Here is a 22,148-nt window from a genome sequence, read left to right on the forward strand (position 1 = left end):
TATTTATTTTTCATCCATTCTGTCTGTGCTGCATATTCCTGTAATGTTTTTTTTTGAGTTTCGTCTGCTTCGTCGGTATCATGACAGATGTTTCATCTTGTCCATTACCTCCTTCTCCTCCTCCCTCGACACCACACACCTGTCTCTCATCTGTTCTGTGTGGCTGCATGGTCTTTCTTTTTTTGCACGATGTATGTAGCTCTCACAGACATTGGAAAGATTAAATATCTATCTGTTTTTTTTTTCTCTCTCTCTCTCTCTCCACCCCTCCCCTTCCCCTTTTTGTTTATTGTCTTTCTTTTCTTTGTCTTCTTCCCTGCAGGGGAGGTGCTCTTTCAGATGGCTGAAGTGCACAGACAGATCCAGATCCAGCTTGAAGAGATGGTGAGCATGTGGTGGTGACGGCGGCGGTGGTGATGCTAAAATCAGCACTTCTTAAGCCACGAGTTTGGAGCCAAACAGATTGTAAATTTAATATTTAATACTCAGCAAGGCAGGAAGTAATGACACTCTCTCATCAGTGTACTTGAGTAGCTTCTAGTGTACTTTCTGAAAGAAGTGTTTACTGGTCTTCTGATATGTAAATTACAGCCAATACAGAATGACAATATTTTTTAGTTCAATTACCCAGAAGACCTTTTATTTGAATCTTTCAAAGCATAAATTGGCCAATTGTGGCTACATTTACAGGGACCATTTAGTCAACTGAGAGAGGAAATAAGGAGCATTTGGATCGGATATTTAAATTTGAATGCCCTCTCATCCTTTTGGGTAATGGATGTCAAAAATCTCAGGCAATCATGATGTTTTTTGTACAATTTGCAAATTAGGCATTTAGCAGATGGTTATCTGTTATGTGGGGAGACTGAGAATTAGAGCAGCAGCGTTGTAAAGTAAAACATTGCAACTAGTGAAACACAGCTCTTCAGCGAGACTCATAAACTGTTGTCTACATTTCTAGGCAATGAACTCTCTGTCTTGCAATCTAAATCATTAGGGGGTTCTTGCTTTTTCAGCAAATATCCTGCTGATAGTAGTCAAAGAAAATATTATGTCTTCCTGTATGGATGATAAGAGGGGGGAACAAAGACGGTAAGAGGTCACTTAGTGCGAGAATAGATGTGTTTTGCCTCTATTTAATCATTTGAAATGTGTCCTGTAGGTTTAGTTGACTGTCAGAAGTACAGTTAAAAAAAGTATAGTTAAATTAAATGTATAAAAACACACACAGACTATACATGCACACAGACAGCACATTGACTTTGGCTTGTGTTTTACATGCCAGACATCCTTCCCTATTCCTTTTGGGTGTGACATTTCCGATGGCAAACGCAAATACATCCCTGCAACACTAAACATTTCTTCCTGTGTCATGTAGCAACTTGAGGTTTGGTCTGTTTAGTGTTTGTCACATTGTTTTTTTGAGGTTTCTGTGTTCCTGTGTGTGTGTCTTGCAGCTCAAGTCTTTCCACAACGAGCTGCTGACAGAGCTGGAGAAGAAGGTGGAGCTGGATGCGCGCTACCTGAACGTGAGACTTCCTCTTTCTTTTAAGCTAGTGTCTGTTTCACGAGCCGATGTGTGATGTGAAATGAGTGGCTAACCATGACAAACCAAAGAATTTTCACCCAACTCTTCAGATCTGCAGAACTTTTTTAGCCTTTCTTAGCTTATAGTTGTGCTTTTGCAGCAGATTTACTGTTCGGAGTGCTTTCATCAGCTCTGTTTCCAGCAGCAACAGGAAGGTTTTTTTTTTTTTTAGCAAACAAGCTCTGATAAACCCACTGAACTCTACCTGCCCACCACCAAACAGCAGACAGACAAAGTTGACAGACAAACCTCAAAATAACAGAAATAGAGCATGGAAAAACACGCAGTATTTGAACAATCTGATCAGGAGGTCGTCTAGCAACTTCCAGGTGCAGCCAAAAAAACAGACAGGACCTGAGCCACGTGACCTCTGTCGCCATGGAGACCTGGAGAGAGGACAGACTACACATACACACACAGAGGAGAAACTCACATCACACCATTTACACACACACACACACAGAGGAGGCTGTGTGTCTGTCAGATTCTTGTGGAGTTTTTCTGCCCCCTAGTGGCCAAAAAAAGAATCAATGACTGCAGCTTTAACAAAGATACAATGAGTATTTTGTTAGCATTTAACAGCTAAACATCTCATGAGAACTGCTGTCAAAGCCTCAAGGGAGCTGAAGTTGTTGCAGGCACATTATGAACAAAATAATCTTTATATTTCTTAAAATAACAAGGTGTTCAGAGTTTACTGAGAGACTAAACTGAGCAATGAAAACAAACAGAACAGATGCTAGCCTGGAAATGGGACTTCAATCATAATTGTTGCACCTTACACGGCACTGAAACTGTATTTTTTTTAGGCCTTTAGGTCTTTCTTGAAAGAAAAACTGCAAATCCAGCTTGAATTATTAATTGAATTACCTTTCATCTCGAGCATAAGGAGATTCCTTACTCACTCGTGTGCTTGAATGCAACACCACTTTTTTTTAACTCCATGTCAGTTTCGGCCTCTCCGGGGGGAGCGAGATTATGGGGGGAATATGAAACCATGTTCTCATAAAATCACTGGCCAGAAACAAGATGCAAACTCTCTTCTTAATTCCCCCGCCGGCTTTCATCCAAACCACTGCAGCAAGTTACATAAATTTTCTTCCCACTCTGACTTGTGAATTATGACTCATTCTGTGAAAATGAGCAGTTTTGTTTTATTTTATTTATTTATTTATTTTAAAATTAAATAGACAAATTAATTTATGGTAATCAGTAGTTTGGAATCTAGACGGGGTTGGGGGGGAGGTGTACCGGCATGTTTGGAAGACTCACTCTGATCGTTACAGTCGGAAAATATGATGTATTCAAATGCAAATACAATCTAGAGCCACGTAATAATAATCTGCTGTTGTTTGTCACATCTATAGTACATATACATTCAAAACATATACTGTACATAGTGCTGGTGCTGTGATAGACTACATGTCCACTCTAGTATACCCTGCTTCTTGCCCAATGCATGCTGGGATAGACTCCAGCTCCTGTGACCATGAAGGGGGATAGAAAATGAATAAATTTTAGGATTTTGAGGCACTATAATAGATTTTGTGGTTCATAACAAAATCTGAGAGCACTTACAAATTTTTGGGTCATAGAAAATAACAAATTTTGGCATTTTGACATAACAAAGAGTGCATTATGTGGGTTGTGTTACCAAATTGGGGGATTTTAACAAATGAGAAAATTGATGGAGTTACACATTACACATTTGTGGCCTCCTAAAGTACCGAATTTAGGGATTTGAGGGCACTTTACCTGATTTTGGGACTATAATATCAAACCTTGGGGGGGCCACTAACTTTATTTATTAATTTCCAATAGGCCAAATATCTTTTGTTGTCACATATCCTAAAGAATATATGTCTGATCCAACGCTTTAAGGACGGAGGAGCAGATTGTGTCCAAAAAGCAGAATTAATCTTCTTGCTAACAGTAAAACACAGGTCATACAAGTGCAATTGTGTTTTAGAAAGAGAGTCAGACTGGATACCAAACAGTGCTGTAATAAAGTTAACTGGGACACTTTACCAAACTGTAGTCTTTGGGTGCGTTATAAACAAACCCAACCTAGTTTCCCAAACAGACTGCTACAGATAGAGAAGAAAGAAAACCAGACAAAGAGGAGAGGAAGAAATAACCAGTACATCATAATCCAACAGTTTCACTCTCACTCGGCTCTGCAGTCCTCTTTTTTTTGCATCAGTCAGGCAGTAAAACAGAAGCTCGCTACTTGTCAGGACAGTTTGAAATGATTATACAGTATGTCGGTGTAAAGGATCGTCTGTGGATGCTGACACATGCCCCCCCCCCCCCCCCCTCCCCTGCTGACTGTGTGCTGCCCTCCTCAGGCTGCGCTGAAGAAGTACCAGATGGAGCACAAGAGCAAAGGGGAGAGTTTGGAGAAGTGCCAGGCAGAGCTGAAGAAACTGCGCAGAAAGAGCCAAGGCAGCAAGCACCCCTCCAAGTATGGAGACAAGGAGATGCAGGTCAGTGTGTGTGTGCATGTGTGTGTTTAAGTGCTTTTTCTATCAATCAATAAGGAATATTGGCTCTGTGGTTCATGGAGGATCATTAAGGCCAGCTAGAAGACCACCGCATGTCTACAGCAACCGGTGCCAAGATAATATGATGCTGTCGGCTTCAATCCAGCATGTGAAGATTTGTTTCTTGTAATTTCTTCTTTATTTCAGCAAAATGAGAATCACCAGTGCAGATTTTTTTTTTTTAGTGAACTCAGGCTGACTCTTCGGTGTGTAGCACACACTCTACCGTCCCGCAGAGTTGGCTCTTTAGATGCTGTTCCCCCCTCCCTGAGGGGATTTGAGCTTCAGTGCAGCTGGTAATCCGTGACTGCTGCCGGCGCTGATGGGATAGGATGCGCTGAACTGAATGGGCTGGAACCCCCCCCGACTGGGAACACACAGTTTGGGTGCCAGTTTTGCGAGGTTCTTCACAGTGAGAGAAATAAGAGATAGCGAAGGCTACAAGTCGAACTCGCTGTGTCGAACAGTTGAGTTTCTTTTTGTTCTTTACTTGAAGACATGTAGGTTAAACGGCTCAAACACAGATTTGAAATGTGATTGTTTAAACCTGCAGTGCAGAACCTTTACATCTAAATGAACGTCTGTTACATTAAATCCCAAACGAGTTCACACAATGCTGATTAAGCCTGTCATCACCAGTTAAATGTCTCTGTATCTCACAGTATGCCGCAGTTTTTAATCTGGTGTCGGGTTTGACTTTCCCGTGTTGGCCGCGCTCTATGGGCAGAGCGCACTAGAAACTAGCTTCCGGTTAGCTCTCTGCTAACTTGAATGTGGATAAAATGATTTAATCCTGCGGCTCTTCTAGACTTTCCAAATGTTATCAGACTGAATTGACCAAATTCTGATAGTGAATTGAGTCATTTCCAAGCGGCAACCTCCGGGGCTGTAAAATGAAGCCAATGCGGAAGTGCCAAAAACAGTAGTTTTTTGCAGTTCCTTGAACGGCCACTTGAGGCTCCAAAAGCGAGTCAGTCCCCATAGACCCCCATGTTAAAATGCCCAACTTTACAGAAATAAACGTGTTTACAGCCTGGTACAAACAACGGTTTTGGTCTCTATAGCTAATTTCTCCTTTCATGACAACTGTATGGGGGGGGGGGGGTGTTTATAACTCACCCGTTTAAATTTTATTAAGCCGTAAAGTTATGCATAATGAAGGACATGGCTGCTTTGAGTGACAGGTCCGCCAGCCGCTAGGTGGCTTGTTTCAGCCATTCGGCCCGCCTCTTTGCCCATTTTTGATTGGCTGGGAGTTAGGCAGCGTCACACACTGCCAAGATGGCGACGGCCGGAGCGGCGCACTTTGAGCTTCAAAACCGCTCTTCAGAAACCAACGGGTGGCGTCACGGTAACTACGTCCATATTTTTATACAGTCTATGGTCATTTCGCAGGGGTTGTGTGATGCTCAAAACAATTTGTCCACTGTTTTACAGCCGCAACATTAGCAACTGAGTAGGCTACGGCGGAGCGTATGACGTAAGCACGTCAACAGTGTTTTTGTAATTACTCTCACTGCCAGAAGGGGGAGACAAAAGTCTTTAAGCTTTAAGTTTAAAAGTTTAAAACTGCAGCAAAAGCTTTTTTGAAAAAGTGTTTTGGCTTATCGCCTTCACCGGCGTCATATGAAACTAAGCACAAGAATCAATCAATCACAAATAAATCATATGGTCATGTGTTTTTAGACCCAACAAATTGCTGAGGAGGGCAGTCAGGTGAGGGATGTTATCAAAAATAAATGTAAAATTTCTTCAGAAACCTGTAAATTGTACTTTTTTTTTTTTTTAAAAAACCCACTTAAAATGAGATTTAATTGTAAAAATGGAGAAAAGACTAAACTGTGTATAAATTAACATTATAAATATACTTTATATTTAATGCAACTTTCGCAACTTTCACTACTTGAACTTGAACTCTGCCAAAGAAGTCCCATAGCTTTCACTCTTTGCATCTACTTTATTAGTTCCTGCTCTGTATTAGCTTTATCAGCGTTACATAACATTTGTTTATGATATATAGGGCAGGTGAATGAGTTGAGAGGCATATTTCTCTCATGTTCAGGTAACTGCTTGAGCGGAGGCGGAGGCGTGAGGAGGAAACAGCGCGAGACTCTGTGCCCCCGACCGTAGGCGTCGCGGTGACACGCGGGGCCCTCTTACACAACCTGCACAGGAGACGCCGCTGTGATGTGCTGTCTGTCCAATCAGCCGCTCCTCCGCACAATAACAGGCTTAGAAAGAGGCAGAGAATACAATAGGGAGACAGAGGAAGAGGTGATTAACGGTTATTTTCATTATCGATCACTAGTCCTCGGTTAATCGTTTTGTCTGTTAAATGTCAGAAAATAGCGAATAGGTCAAAATGACGTCTTCAAATGTCTTGTGTGGATTTGGGATTGTTGATCGGACAAAGCAGGTTATTAAATTTACAATCACGTGTTTGGTTTTATTCTTTTTTAGTCATAAAAACAACCTACACATAACACACTTTGCACGTTTGCACCAGGAAAACTACAGTAAGAAACAAAACCACAGGTTAAAACCATAAACATAACATAAAAGAAAGACAAAACCAAGTGTTGTGCATAAAGCTAAAGCATGATAAAAACACTAAAAGTTAAAAACATTAGTGATAAAGTCATGACAACGACATTACTGACTGGAAAGCTGAGACATGCAAATATATATAAAGACTCATTAAACAAGTTGTAAATTTTTACTTGAATACTAAATTCATTCACGAGTCGCTTCTCTTTCCATTTTATTAAATAAAAAGTTTTTAAACCTGTTTTTTATAAACTGCAGTAGAGTCAAAGGTCTGCAGCCATTAACATGTTAATACACATGACTTACTGCAGGATACTGAACCCTGTTTGCAATGTTTGACCGCTGTAGGGAGTTAAAACATCCTGCGTTTAGATGGATTCTTTTGTCATAATCAAAGATATAATGAATCATTGTTGTTTTGTACAGTTTGCAAGCAGGTTTAACAAGAGTCTGATAACAAAAGATTCTTGATTGTATCAAACATTTTCTTGCAACTGACTTTATATTAAGAAACTTTTTTTTTTTTTTCCTATTTAAAAATTTTAGACATTTTGCATTTGACTTCCGGACAATTTAACATGTGACACACTGAAGCTTCAAATCCTTGTTGCAGCTCTAGAGGTGATGAAGAGTAAAGCTGGGCGATATGGACAAAATCAAATATCGATGGCCGAAGAGCAAAACCTCCTATCTGAAAAATGCACTTTTTTTGAGAAAACAAAAAAAAACTATATCTATATTGTGTGTTACAATACCATAATAATCATCCAAACATATCGTAAACAATACCACATTATATAGTAAAATAGTCCAAAAACAGTGTATTATGTATTGGGTATCCTTAACAAATAGCATTCTGCAAGAAAACAAGTTTTTTTTAAACAAGTTTTCTCAAAAATGCATTTTTCAGATAGGAGGTTTTGCACTTCGGCCATCGATATCATGATTTTTGATTTTTTTTGGATAAATAATCATCAGTTATGTGGATATAATGACTAAGTGGGTAAATGCAATTAATAGAACAGCTACAACAGTCTTTTAAGTTCAGAAAATGACATCACTTTACTGTAATTCAGCCTTTAAAACCAGGAAAAGACAACAACAAAGACAACATTTAGGTCTCATATCATAATTTCAATATAAAATCAATATATTGCCGGCCCTAATGAGGAGTTTTTTTTATGTATAAATGTCGTATGCTTGTATGCCGTGTGTGGTTATTTATAGGTTGACAGTAATGAGCTTTTAATGTCCAGTTAATTAGCCTTTAAGTAACTTCAGCACAATGAGAAATGACAAAGACAAGAAAAGCTGGTTTAAAAACTGATTTTTTTTTTTGAACCGGATTATTAATTTTGTCCAAGTTTTTCTCGCCTTCAGCAACGGGACGAACACTTCGGCTATCATCGATCGGCTGAATCAGTTGGCTGAGAAGTTATATTTCTGCCTTGTCAGCGCTTAAAGCGTCAAACGTGACACAAATAATTAAACTCGACATCGAACAGGGAATATGGGGCTTCGTCTACTGACAGCCTGTCTGCATGATGTTGTAAACAGTAGCAAAAAAAACCTGCTCACCTGCAGCTCCTCTGTGGATGGGTTTACAGTATCTTCTCTTTAAAACTTTGTAATCCAGAGGAAAAAATCAAGTTTTGCAGAAATGACAGCGCAGTTAATTATTGTGTCACATCAGCTGTCGTCTGTTGAAGGAGTGACAGCGGCTGATGAGAAACTAAGCCGAGAAAAAAATCACTTTATATTGTGTGTTTTTCTGACGGTCAACAATAGGATTCTGTCATGTCTTTTTTTAAGAATTTTAATTATATTTATCCAGTTTATCTCAGCTAGATAATTTTGCATGTACAAAGTCTTACAGACAGGTAGTCAAACAAGCAAAAGAAAGATTTTATATTAAACACGATAGTTAAAGAGCCGTACGCGCAGTAAAAGACAGCTGCAGCAGACGCTTTATGGTTTTAATTCATCATCGCAGTGCAGAGGAAACATGGTGTCAGAGGTTAAGGGTTAATCGTGCAGCACTTCCACACACACACTGCTCTGCAGGAGCAACAGGGGAGGTAATTATTGTGTAATTGTTAGTGTTGCTGCGACGGATGGCCGGCGGAGCGTGAAAGGGACGGCCGGGCTTGTTGTTGCAAAAATCGATCCGCGGAGCCATGAGGAACAACAGCCTCAAAGTTCCTGCGGTTCCTCTGAGATTTAACGGCTTATCGAGCATGAAAGTCCTGCTGCTCTCAGCTGAGAGGTCAGGCCTTTCTCTCCACACTAACCGAACGTCTGAAATATAACACCTCACTAATCTGACAGTGTCTTTGTGATCGTCTTGTTCACAAATTTCAATAAAATCCAGCAGAGTTCAGTCAATTTCTCCGGTTTGTGTTGAAAACAAGAGGCAGGTGCTCACATGAACCAGTATTTTCCTGCTGTTATCGTTTCCTCTTGTTCGTACTGGCCGTTAAAAAGGTCTGATGTGCAGAAATGTGTTCAAATATTTATCTGAAGTTAATACAAGGTTCCGGCAGTCCTAGTTGGACAAATCAAGTGGATATCTTTCAAAGTCTTTTTTTTTTAGTTAAAAAATCCCTCTACATGTCACTATCCCTCCACTGCAGCTCAACAGGGAAACACAAAAGGGAATTTTATACTAAAAAGACTAAGATAGGATAAAACACAGTGAATAAGATCACTTCATTTGACTAACTCAGACTGCTGGAGCTTCATATTAACTTCAGATAAACTTTTAAATACATTTTTGCAGAAAACAAGGATTTTTTCCTCCATCATTACATTGAAAAAACATTAAGAACGGATGTTTTATTGGTCAGTATGAACAGGAGGATGACTACAGTGTTATATATTAAAATGTTCATATGGACACCTGACTGTTGCTTTAACAGACTTGGGTGAACTTATCCTTTAACGCTACTGTTCGTGTATTTGAAAGCAGATCAAGCGTCTCTTGTGATGCCACCACTAGGGGGCAACAGATTGGGAAATTTTCAGATTTTATGTGTTTAAAGGTCATGTTCTTGATGTCTTGTTCTAACTTCAGTAACTCTTATATTAATATTAAAATAACACATTTAGAGGATTATGCAGCCTTGACAGAGGTGTGCACTCTGAGATCCGTCTAGTCTGCACCTTTATGTGTGTGTTAGTGGTGTTAGTGTGTGTGATGGCGTGTGTTGTGAGCCCTCTGAGCAGCATGTGTGTGTGTTTAGGTAGCCAGGTTCCTGCTGTGCGTCATATGGGCCTTCATGGGAACCAGGTCTTGGCAGGCGTGGAGACACCAGCATTCTGCGCTGTGGAGCTCACAGCCAAACATAAAAGGACAGATTTTCATTTTTCACTGTACAATATGGCGCATATATATATTTGCGTGTGTGTGTGTGTGTGTGTGTGTGTGTCTGGGTGCTTATAGCAGACAGTGTGTCTGTAAGCCTGAAAGTGTAGATGCCTGTTGACCGAGGAGCTGCCATCAACGTTTAAAAGTATAATTTATCGACCTTTGACAGTTTTCTTTGCTTTGCAGATATGTGCCTGATCTATAGACTAATTCATGATCTTGCACCACCACCGACACTTAAACAATGTGTGTCATTCTGCAGGAACAATGCTAGAGAGAGCAGGGCATCAGTCAGAGGTGACTACACGGCTAAATTTAGGAAGAACTGCTTTCAGACAGTCAGCGTTTTCAGCAGAATTTCCTCCCATATCAGAGAATATACAAGCTTCAGTATTTTTAAAACAACACTTACAACATGGCTCAAGAAAAACTAATCATGTGACTGATCTAAACCTTTGTAAGGAACCAACTGTTTATTAAAAACTATACAATTAGCTAAATTTACAGTTTGTTTTGTTCTGTATTGTCTTTAATATCTTGCAGCTCAGGGGCTGCAGATGTAAATTAGCTTGACAGCTAACTCTGGCCCAGCGGTTGTGTGGTGCAAACTCAACTAAACTTTCCAACTTTTAATTAAGTGATGCAACAGTTCACTGGTGCCTTTTGGAGCAGCAAGAGAAAAAGAGAAAAAAAAAACTTAAATTAAATTACATTAAAATAATCACCACTTGCTCCTCCTGCTCATGATTGATTGTTAATATTAAAACTATCGGCGATGGAAAATCACCCGTTTACAGCAGAGATCCTCTGGGGCCATAAAGTTCTGAGCTGCTGCCTGAGCAAAATATACAGACTGATAAATGTGCTGCTGCGTTTGTTACTGATGCATATATTAGTGGAGAAGGATAGTTTGTGGTTTTTAGATGATGTTAATGGAGGGAAAATGTCCTCCCTCACACTTTCACTGCACCAGGTCCTGCAGAGTTTTCTTGTTTTTTTTCTATAAGAAGAAAGAACGTAAAGGCATAAACTTTGACATTATAGTTTGTGCTGAAATGATTAATCATCACAACTTTAATTAACTGATTGTTTAAGTCACTGGTTCCCAACATGTGGGTCAGGCTCCCACAAGGGGTTCAGGAATGAATCTAAGAGGTCCCAGCATGATATCAAAATAAGAAAAAACTAATTTCAGTTAAATCTTCCTGCAAATCTTTGCTTCTTTCTGGATAGTTTTACCTCTTAAACCTGAGAAGGGAAAACCAGTATATGAAAACCAGAACACATAGACATTCGTCCTGTGATGAGAGGTTGGGAACCACCAATCACTGATTGAGCAAAAAAAAATGCCAAAAATTCTCAGATTCCAGCCTCTTAAATGTGAGGATTTGCTACTTTTCTCTGTTTAACATCATTGTAAACTGAACATATTTTTGCTTTTGGATCACTGGTTGGGAAAAACAAGCTGTCAATTTTTTTCACAAATGTTCTGACATTTTACAGCCTAAACTGTTAGCCTAATTGATAAATGATTGTGATTCATGCCTGCGGCGCTTGAACTGACACCTCAGGTAAAGTGAGAGTAAAAGAGACATTACATCAGGATTCAGACTTTTGAGTAGGAGGAAACTATTTCTGTTGCCAAAAGCACCGAGTTCTCTCCTCTCTTGTTACAGAAGAAGACATTATGATCTTTCTCTGTGTCTGTATGTTTCTCTTAAGGAAGCTCGTTAAGCTCCTCGCCTGCGAAAACGTCTTTAGGGGATATTTTCTCCGCGGAGGGAGGGAGGGAGGGGGGAAACATTTCATTATTACACGCTTACATAAGAGCTGAATGTGTTAGTGTAGAGTAATAACACCAATCAAACACACAATTATCATCCCGTCATGAGAAGAAAGCCACGATGGTGTCTCGGGGGTGAAACATACATGAATGACACGTGAAAAGCTCTTCACCTTCCTACTCGGTTGTTCCGGTTTCTGACACGTTTTTAATGGGATGAGCTCAGAGGAAGCAGTTGCATGTCATGAGAGAGTGAGTGTGTGTGAAGTATCAAAGAGGACAGTAGAGAGGGGTGATTGAGAGAATAGAAGAGGACGAACCGTGATGAGGTGCTGCTGGAGGAGAGGAATGAACATTACTGAAAACAAGAAGTGAAATTGAATCCAGATTTTCTGAGATTCCTGATCTCCGTCTGTCGCTTCTAGTATTCAAATGACCTGGTTCTCTTCTTCTACTAAAAGCAGATGTTGTTGAATGAGTCTGTGCATGGAGAGAAACTCAAAAAGGTGGTTAGGGCTAGGGTTAGGCTAGGGTTAGGATTAGGGCTAGGGTTAGGGGGTTAGGGCTAGGGTTAGGGGTTAGAGTTAGGGGTTAGGGGTTAGAGTTAGGGGTTAGGGTTATGGTTAGGGTTAGGGAGTTAGGATTAGGGTTAGGGGTTAGGGTTAGGGGGTTAGGATTAGGGTTAGGGGTTAGGGTTAGAGTTAGGGGTTAGGGTTAGGGGGTTAGGATTAGGGTTAGGGGTTAGAGTTATGGTTAGGGGGCTAGGGTTATGGTTAGGGTTAGGGGTTAGGATTAGGGTTATGGTTAGGGTTAGAGTTAGGGTTAGGAGGTTAGGATTAGGGTTAGAGTTAGGGGTTAGGGTTAGGGGGCTAGGGTTAGGGTTAGGGGGGTAGGGTTAGGGGTTAGGGTTATGGTTAGGGTTAGAGTTAGGGGTTAGGGCTATGGTTAGGGTTAGAGTTAGGGGTTAGGGTTATGGTTAGGGGTTAGAGGGCTAGGGTTAGGGTTAGGGCTAGGGTTAGGGCTAGGGTTAGGGTTATGGTTAGGGTTAGGCTTCCTGTATGTAGAGATGACTGGCATCAGACCAGAAACACCAAAGTCAATTCCATCCTGAGATCTCTTTTTATTTGTTTTTTATTTATTTTTTTATAGCTGACAGGGAGCTTTGAGGCCAGTTAACACAATTGTCTGTTATTACTTTCATTCCTTCTGGCAAGTTTCTGCTTTCCTTCATCTCACAGAGAGATGAAGTTTGTCAGTTTGAAAAGTTGACCTGAGAAACTTGAAAACACTTGAATACAAAAAAAAAGAGTTCCATCACACAGAGCTGTTAACATCCCTCTGTGAAGTTTAATTTAGAGGAAACCTCTCAAAAACTTGACGCTCTTTCTAGTCTAATTTGCTCTTATCAACCTGTTAAAGTGCATGTTTTGACTGACGTATTTCAGACAACAGTTCAGTCCATCTTTAATGCCAAATAAGTCGACAACACAAGCGCACACTCGCCCGACCCCCACCCACCCCCCCACCCCCGAGCAAATGCTGACTGTGCTCGTTGTCAGCAGAAACCAGGAGAGCAGCTTTTGGCCAGGTTTTATATTTTGTGTAAAGAGGGGAGAGCTTTAGGCGAGGAGCGGCTTATTGACAGTGGCATGAAAAGCCAGTTGGAATCTAATTAGGGCTCTGTATCTGAGAGTGATCACCGCGCATAAACCGCACATACCGCAGGCCTGATGTATTCAAGCTACTTAAATAATGAAAAAGGAACTGAGCTGTGGGGGATAAATGTACTTTAACGTATATTGAAGTAGACTCCTTCTCCAGGGATTTGTTTATAAAACTGTACTTTAAGATTTTCCTGCTTATACGCATGCGATGCCAGTACTAAGACACTAAATTAAACAGGATTCATGACAGATTATAGGATACTGTATGATAGACGTGGCTGGATGAACCTGGTTTTGGTTATTGACCCCTATTCTTTCCAATATCTGTGTATTATATATGTAATATGCTGACCATCATGTCTAGAGCACAGAGTAGACTACATATAAATTGTGGTAATTTGATTGAACATCATTTTTTTAAGTTTATGCACAATATCAACTGAACTAATACAGGTTTTAATACTAGGTTTTGATACAGGACCCTTCTATAGGACAGGATGAGGTAATAATAACAAGCCTGCTGATGCTACTGGTGGTCTGATGACTGTCAATTATTTTCTCAATTAATGGTTTAATTGTTTGGTCGATAAAGTGTCAGAAAATGGTGAAAAATACCTGAAATGTCTTGTTTTGTCCGCAACCCAAATACATTCAGTTTACTGTCATTGAAGACTAAGGAAAACATAAAATATTCACATTAGATACGTTTGAAATCTTGACATTTTATCTTTAAAAATCGCTCATTTATTTCTTTCAATCAACTAATCGATTAATCAAGTAATCGACTGTTCATTGTAGCTCTAACCTGGTCAGTTATCCAGCTCAGATGGCAGACTGGACTGGTTTTGTCCTGAATCACTCAATCAATAGATGAATTACCGTTGCGTCGCGCTAACAACAACAACAGCCACTTCCTGGTAGACAACTGGAATTACAGAGATATGTTCAAAACAGCAGACTTGTTTATTTCTGTTGTCGTTTTCAGCCGTGACGTTAACATTTAAAGATTATATAGTTAAACGCACCTATGTGATGTTTCTGCTGAGCTTATTTTACATACTGTGTTGCTTTGCTAGCGACTTACCACTGTTTTACTCATTTATACTTACTTATGCTTACTTTGAATTACTTTTACTACTTACTGCTTATACTCACTTACACTTATTTACATACATTTCTTTGTTTACTTCTTTACTTGCTTTAAACTGACATTTCTTTTTTGCTCCATGCCATTAAATTGCAGGGTTTTATAACCAAACACTGTGAATAATTCTCAAATATAAAAAGTTATCAGCTTTTCTTTGTTTATATCATTACAAGTTTTAATATCTCTGTGTTTTGGACTGTTGGTTGGACAAACACAATATTTGAAGTTGACGCCTTCAACTCTGCTTTTGGGCATTTTTCACTGTTTCTTGATGTTTTATGGAAGAATATTTATTTATACAGAACTTTTCAAAACGAGGGTTGCAATGTGCATACTTCACTTGCATTTATCTGTCACTCAGCCACACTTGAATTCACACATATAGCAATCGAAGCATCACTGAGACGCCTTTGAGAAGATGAGATTTAAAACACTCAGGACTAAAATGCATTTTATAGACTCAAAAATATATTAATCGCAACAATATTTCACAATGAATCGATAATTAGTCGCAGCGTTAGAAGTGCTTTTCACCTGAATATCTGTAATATTTAAGGAGAGGAAACATTACATCATGATTCACTGTGTCTCAGTCGTATCTACCTGATTCCAGGTGAGGAAGAAGACTTCAGGAATGCTTGAGGCTAAAGATACAGGTTTGACCGCTTCTGCTTTTTAGATGTTCAGTGTTTTGTTCCGCTGATGGAGCTCAAAGGGCGTTTCAAGACCAATAATCATGAAGACTTTAGAACCTGTCAAACACAAACAGGTAAATGCACCTGCCATTGATTTCCTTCTAGTGTACAGAGTCTGTATTATCTGTAAAATGCACACGTTCTCATCGCTGCCTGTCAGTCACAGATGATTGACAGCTCCGTCGCGGCGGCCGTGACCTCAGAATAATGACGTTCTGTACCTGATCAACACGGTCGCTCGCTGTGTGTTTTCATAGGCTACCTGAAAGCCTCTCCACCTCCACGGTTTCTTATGACTCATAAGTGGCCTTCATCTTCCTCTGCTGCTGCCACTTTGGCTTGTCACAGTGTTTATATATATATATATATATATAATATTTCACTGTGGGTGATCAGTGCGTTTGCAGTCATTGTTCGCCCACTCGAAGGACCATCTTCACCTCTCAGAGATTGTTCTTCTCCTCCTAAATGACCACGTTCAGGCTGATGATTTCCTTCACTCTTCTGGTTGCATGTTGCTCCTTCCAGATAAGGGTTCAGGGGGTCAAACACTGGAATGATGATGATGATGACAGGTTTTAAAGATTGTAGGAGGTGTGACGCTGCGGCTCCTCCGTCTGGCACATCAGCAAATCAACAGCGATTCCCACCAGTGAAACTTTGAGACTGTAATGTGATAAAAGCCCTAAATCACAGGTCAAAACTTCAAACTAACAGAAAACGCATTAAGGAAAGTGCCAATTGGTTGATCAATCAGTGATTAGACCTGCTGATTAACTGATTAGCCAACTGACAGGAAATAGATTGCCAACTATTTTGAGAATCAATCACTTTGAGTCATTTTTTAAAAGAATAAATACAAAAAGCCTCTTAAATGTGAATATTTTCTGGTTTCTTTAGTCTACTATGACAGTAAACTGAATATCTTTATAAGCAACAGATTAATCAATATTGAATATAATCGTTACTTGCAGCCCTATTCGTGATTAATAAGAGTTGATAAACTATGACCTCCAACTGATGATCATCATAGAGAACAACAACTAATATCAACAAAAATCTATATATTTTTTTAGCTCTTTTTCCTCCTAAATGCTCACAGAGTGTAATTATTAGTTATTATTGTAATTATTATATAATATAAATATATATTCAAACATGTTGCCTCTTAAAGGCTTATTTCAGCCAAAAATGTGAGTAATTTCTCATAAAAGACTCGTTTGAAGAAAAACAACTAAAAATGTGGTTGAAATGAGCTAAATGTGAAAGAAGAGAGAGAGTTTACACACAGGAATAAATTATTAATAAAAGCTCTCAGTAATCGAAGCATCAGATAGAAGAATTTGTCAAAAGCAGTTTTAATTCATCGGTTCATTCTCTTAATTTTGACAAATAATCTAAATAACTTGGAAGTAGTTTTGATTTGACCTAATATGATTATCAAGTTTTCTTCACTGGAGTTTAGTCAAAGTACATTTATAGAGTCGTTATCTAGAAATCGACCTTGTGTTCAGCCTTAACGAGCTTCCATATATAAATAATATATATTTCACCTCATCTCTCTGTAATCAGTCTGTACAAGTGGAGGAGTGAAAAGATGAGATTAAGTTTCATCTCATCTTCCTTGTCAATCATGAGCAATTAGGCTCATTACAGAGACGTGACTGACAGTCGATGGGTGGCGGGACGTCGTCTCGCTCTGCCTGAAGAGACGGAGGACAGCGAGGGGTTAATGCAGAGGTGCAGTTCAGTAAAGTTTATGGAAAGTCTCTTCTTGTTTCAAAAGGTTTTGAAACACAGGAAATGGGCTTTTATTCCAGCACGGGGAAACCCTCTCTTTATCTTATTTTAATCTTTTCTAAAGCACCTGATTTAATGTAAAATAAATAAAAGTCTAACAAGTCGCAGCTTTTACACAAAACTATATTCTCAGCACACTGCAACAATTTATTTATTTAGTATTTATTATGAAACTAATATTTTTTTTGTCTTTTTTGCCTGAAACATTGTCAAAAAGAGCCCTTAAAGCTCTTAACTAACTTCCTCATTTACTATGAACTTCTTGTGAATATTAATGTCAGAGCCGTACTGGATCCTTTATCATGATGTGTTAGATTTATTTAAAATGTAGTATGTTAAATGATGTAGAGCTGCCATGATTAGTTTATTTATTGACAGGAAAATTAATCAACAACTAATTTGATAATGGGATTAATCATTTTAAGTCATTTTTTTAAAGAAAAAAACACAAAATTCTCCAGTTTCTGTTGGTCGGGACAAAACAGGAAACATTTTTCACCATTCTCTGACCAAAAAACTAATCGATTAATTGAGAAAATAATCGCAAGAATAATTGATAATGAAAATAATTGTTAACTGCAGTCCTACTATGATGTTCCCTCTATTTGCCTGAATAAAAAATACAGTATTTTAATCTATTATTGACTCCTGAAAGTAGATTTCTTTCAAAACAAGAGAAAAAAAAAACTGAATGATATCATCAAGGCCACTAACGAGCGCTGAGCGTCCAACCCTCGACGGAGTTAATGCAGTTTTCTACACATTAGGTTACGTAACACCCTGAAAACAGTGACATTTCTGTGTTTCCCTCCCTTTTTAAATCTATGGATGATCTTTTAATTAAATCTCTCAGCCTGCGGAGCGCTGTGTTCACATTTCAAAGGGAGGCTTTATTTAGTCTCTTTGTCTCTCTGAAGCTTGTCATGTCCCTCCATCATGGTAGATATATAAGTCATGGTGCAAACTCATTTATAGCATATTGACTTATTATACTTATAGCACAGGTTTTCTCTGTGTGTGTTTGGAGTGTTTTGCTCCAGAAACAAACACATCAACAAGGAAAAGCTGATTTTGTTGAAACTACTTTAACTCTTCCTGCCACAAAAAATGATTTCATAATAAAGGAAGAGCTTTCAAAGACAAAAAAAGACCTAAATTCTCTATTTCCAGCTTCTTAAATGTGAATATTTTCTGGTTTCTGGACAGTAAACTAAATATATAACAACAAATAACAACAGAAAACATTTGCAGATGTCATTCTGGGCTTTATGGGAAACAGTCATTTTTCATTTTTCACCATTTTCTGACATTTTATAGACCAAACGACTAATTGATGAATTGAGAAAATAATCATGAATGAAAATAATCGTTAGTTGCCGCCCTAATTAAAGGAAGTATCTGAGTTTATACGAAGAGACAGACCCTTAACTAAGACTGAAAACACAGAATAAGAAGTTTTATAAAGTCTTTAAATACACAGACTAACACTATGTCATTGATATTGATATTTTTAGCAGCGATAGTAAACACAGCAGTAAAACCGACCTACATTTTTAATTATCAGTTATGAGAATATCTGTGATTTTTATATGATCAGAAAACTACAGTTTGGGTCTTTTAATAGCTTCCACTATTATATGAAGAGAATTATGTTGTTAAGGCAGAAATATCCGCTAATAAATGTATCAATTAGCTTAATGAATTACCTAATTAGCACGTCTGGTGACGCTTAATGTGTGATGGTGATTATAGCAGAGCATTAGCAGCATTAACTTAACGCCTCATTTAAAATCATAACTCATCACAGCCACTTTGCTTTTTCTTTTTTTTTTGGCTTCTAGACTTTAGCAGCAGCTCTGGTGTCAGTTTGACCAGCCTGTCAGTCGAGTATGACGGTGCAGAAACACACACCTCACACTGGAGCTTGGCGCTGTCTGGTCTTCCAGTGTTGTCGGTTATATAAGTGAAGTTGCGGATAATGTCGGGATCACACTAGATTACACCAGAAGTCATTTAATCATCCTACCAATGGAAAGACAATTAACATTAAGGACTTAATTACCTGTAAAACGAAAAATGTTGTCTATATGATACAGAGTCCATGTGGTAATATATATATATATTGTGTCAGATATAAACTTATACAGATGAAAATGAAATAAGACAGTTCTGGGTAGGAATACATAAAATGCTATGTTCAATATTAAATGTAGATGTATCACTATTACTGGGAGTTAAAGTAGATGGATTGAAATCTGTAGTAATACAACGTTTGATAACATTGGCTTTTCTTTCTGTGAAAAGGATCATTCTTATGAACTGGAAAGTAAGGAAATTAAATTGTTTTTTTGTTTGAATCACTGGCTAAAGGACTTCATAGAACTGATAATGATGGAACGTGCGGCCTCAGCCCTGCAGGGGCTTTATAGCGACAACAGACTGGTCGATTAGTTGGTCGATTATGCTCTCGTCCGATTAAATTCTCATTGGTCGAATAATCTCCGTGTTACTTTCATAATGAGAAAGTGCTACATCAACAGCTTTCCGGGATTAATCCATTATTTCCCGCGGCGTGAGGGACAGACTAACAAATTACCTGTGAAAACCTGGTGAAAACGGTTGTTTTCATAACTTTGAACTTGCCCAAACTAATGGAGACTGCTGGGTCTAATTGTACTCAACGTTGAGCGTTTACTAAACGTACTGAACGTTTGCTGAATCAGTGTTTCTCCTATTATTGTAACAACGAGAACCCCCGCCAGGCCAAAAACATATTTTTTCATGCCAGAATTAACGCCAAATATCCATTCATCCGGAAATATTTAGTGTTTGGGAGTCTCTGTGTTCCGGTACGTGAGTCTACCTGTGTGTCGTTGCCTGGGAAACTATTGGTAGTGTAACTCTGTTAAATAATACGTCATTGCATAGTACGTTTGCGTGGGAACGAGCGATCGGCAAGAGTGACGGTTGATGCGAGCGGAGCAGAGGAAAAAGTTAGCGGTAAGTTGTCAGTCTGGCAGTAAATGTACAGTACAGGCTACAGTGTGTCAGTTAATAAATGCTAAAAAGTCACGTCTGTTGTTTCCCCAAGTGTTAGAAAAGTGAAGAGGGTTAGCTCCAAAGTTAGCAACGATGGGTTAGCCTAACCTGAAGATACAAAACAGAGAAATACAGAACAGAGAAATGTGTGGCTGCCGAGTTCACTGTGCACTCTGTCCCGCGACTAATTGATTAGTTGATTATGTACGATTTTAGTCGACCAAGATTTTCTTTGGTTGACTACAGCCCTAAACATAGGACACTTATCAAAGACTATATAAATAAGAGACTTTTAAGTTAAGTGTTTTTGACTGTTAAGAATAAAGCCAGCGCAATTAAATAGAAACCTGATCCTTGTAGGTAGAATGGAGTAGTCCTGTTTAAACAAGTATATTATATTTCCTTTGCTTATTGTCTATAACCTCTGGTGTACTGTGTATTGTGTATGTGTGCTGTGGTGTTAGGTCTGTTTTTGTTTGTTTTGTTTTTGTCCTTCTTCTTTTCTTTCATAATTAAAAATGTAAATAAATTATTAAGAGAAAGGATGTAAGCAGCCCTGTTGTAAGACATTTCAATGAAAAGCAACATCACATCTTTTATTTTTCACAGGCATAGAAGTGATTAAGTCCAAGAGATGGTAATATTAGTTTTCTTAGGAAAAAGAAAAGAGAAGCATTTTGGATTTTCTATTTCCAAAGTTTATCTCCGGAGGGCATGAATGAAGATTTCTCAATTAATGAGTTTCTGTATTGGTTTTTTAATACCTCTCATTTATGTGGTTTTGTAGTGTTTTTTTTTTTTTGGATATATTTTTTATGATGAAATTTTATCATGATGTATTATTATTATCTTTATTACTTTTTATTATTTTTTATCAATTTATTGATTGATTTATTGACTGGGAGAGTGTGCAGTTTGAAACATTAAAGATGCACTGCACCAGAGTTAGCTTGAAGCTAATTAGCATCTGTAGTCCCCCGACAAAAAAACATACAACAGCACAACAACAAACAATACAAAGCAAAAAAAACAAACAAAACAAAACACACAGAATACACCATACAAAATACAAAGCTACACACAGCACATCACATACACCCACAATGCCAATGTAGAAATTAATGATGTAAACTTGTCAAATTAAAGGCAAGACTACCTGCGCTAATGAGAAGATAGATGGAATTTAGACTCAATGGTCACACAGCTGATTGGTCTTTAATTTGGCTTTGAATGTATTGATTGAACTACAGTTCTTCATATCATCAGGTAGGACTTTCCACTAATGCTACAACTGGTAACAATATTACTATTGTCACTACCGCTTATCACTTAAGTTAGTATGTAGCTATAGGCAACTAAGAGAGGCATATATTGTTGTATTATGCATCTTTCTGCTCTCTCTATACACAGCACTTTAATAATAATAATAGTACTAATAGTAAAGATAAAAGGCTTTATATTGTTATTGTCCTAATCAAAGTGTTTCTAATGTATGCCATATCTAATAGGATGAACAAAAAACCAAAGTACCACCCCCTAGTTGCACCTTTCTAGTTAATGGACCAAATATGGCGTCATCCATGTCCCTTCTTGGACAACGATTGGCCTGAAGTCACATGACCATATATCCAACCCATCTTTGTAGATGCCCCATTGGTTGATATGTGTCTGGATGTATATGATTGGTTATCTTTTACAAAATTTTTTTTAAAACTTTTTTTAACCTTTTTTCATACCCAACTTTATTTAAATGTTGTTTGTAATGTGTTTTATGATGACCCTGATGAAGGCCACAAGCCGAAATGTGTCGCTGTTCTTCATACTACAAGTGTTGCTGGAGTTCTCATCTCATATCACTAGATTACACCTTTTGCCTTCGTGAGCGTCAAGGTGACGACAGATGTGGACGAGTGGATGAAGGGAAGGAGGTGTTGATGTTGGTTTTTAAAGCTCTGATCCAGCAGAAAGACACCAG

General features: G+C 38.5%; 1 protein-coding gene across 8 annotated transcripts in view; it reads left to right on the forward strand.

The window, feature by feature from the left end:
• baiap2b (BAR/IMD domain containing adaptor protein 2b) overlaps positions 1-22,148 on the forward strand; it is a 93,505-nt gene that overhangs the window by 48,973 nt on the left and 22,384 nt on the right. For all 8 annotated transcript variants that reach the window (XM_042397876.1, XM_042397877.1, XM_042397880.1 and 5 more), the window contains 3 exons: positions 323-384; positions 1,458-1,529; positions 3,937-4,074. In XM_042397876.1, coding sequence (XP_042253810.1) covers positions 323-384; positions 1,458-1,529; positions 3,937-4,074 — 272 coding nt within the window. The remainder of the gene's footprint in view (positions 1-322; positions 385-1,457; positions 1,530-3,936; positions 4,075-22,148) is intronic.

Source organism: Thunnus maccoyii, chromosome 20, assembly GCF_910596095.1.
Source record: "Thunnus maccoyii chromosome 20, fThuMac1.1, whole genome shotgun sequence".
Taxonomy (NCBI): Eukaryota; Metazoa; Chordata; class Actinopteri; order Scombriformes; family Scombridae; genus Thunnus; species Thunnus maccoyii.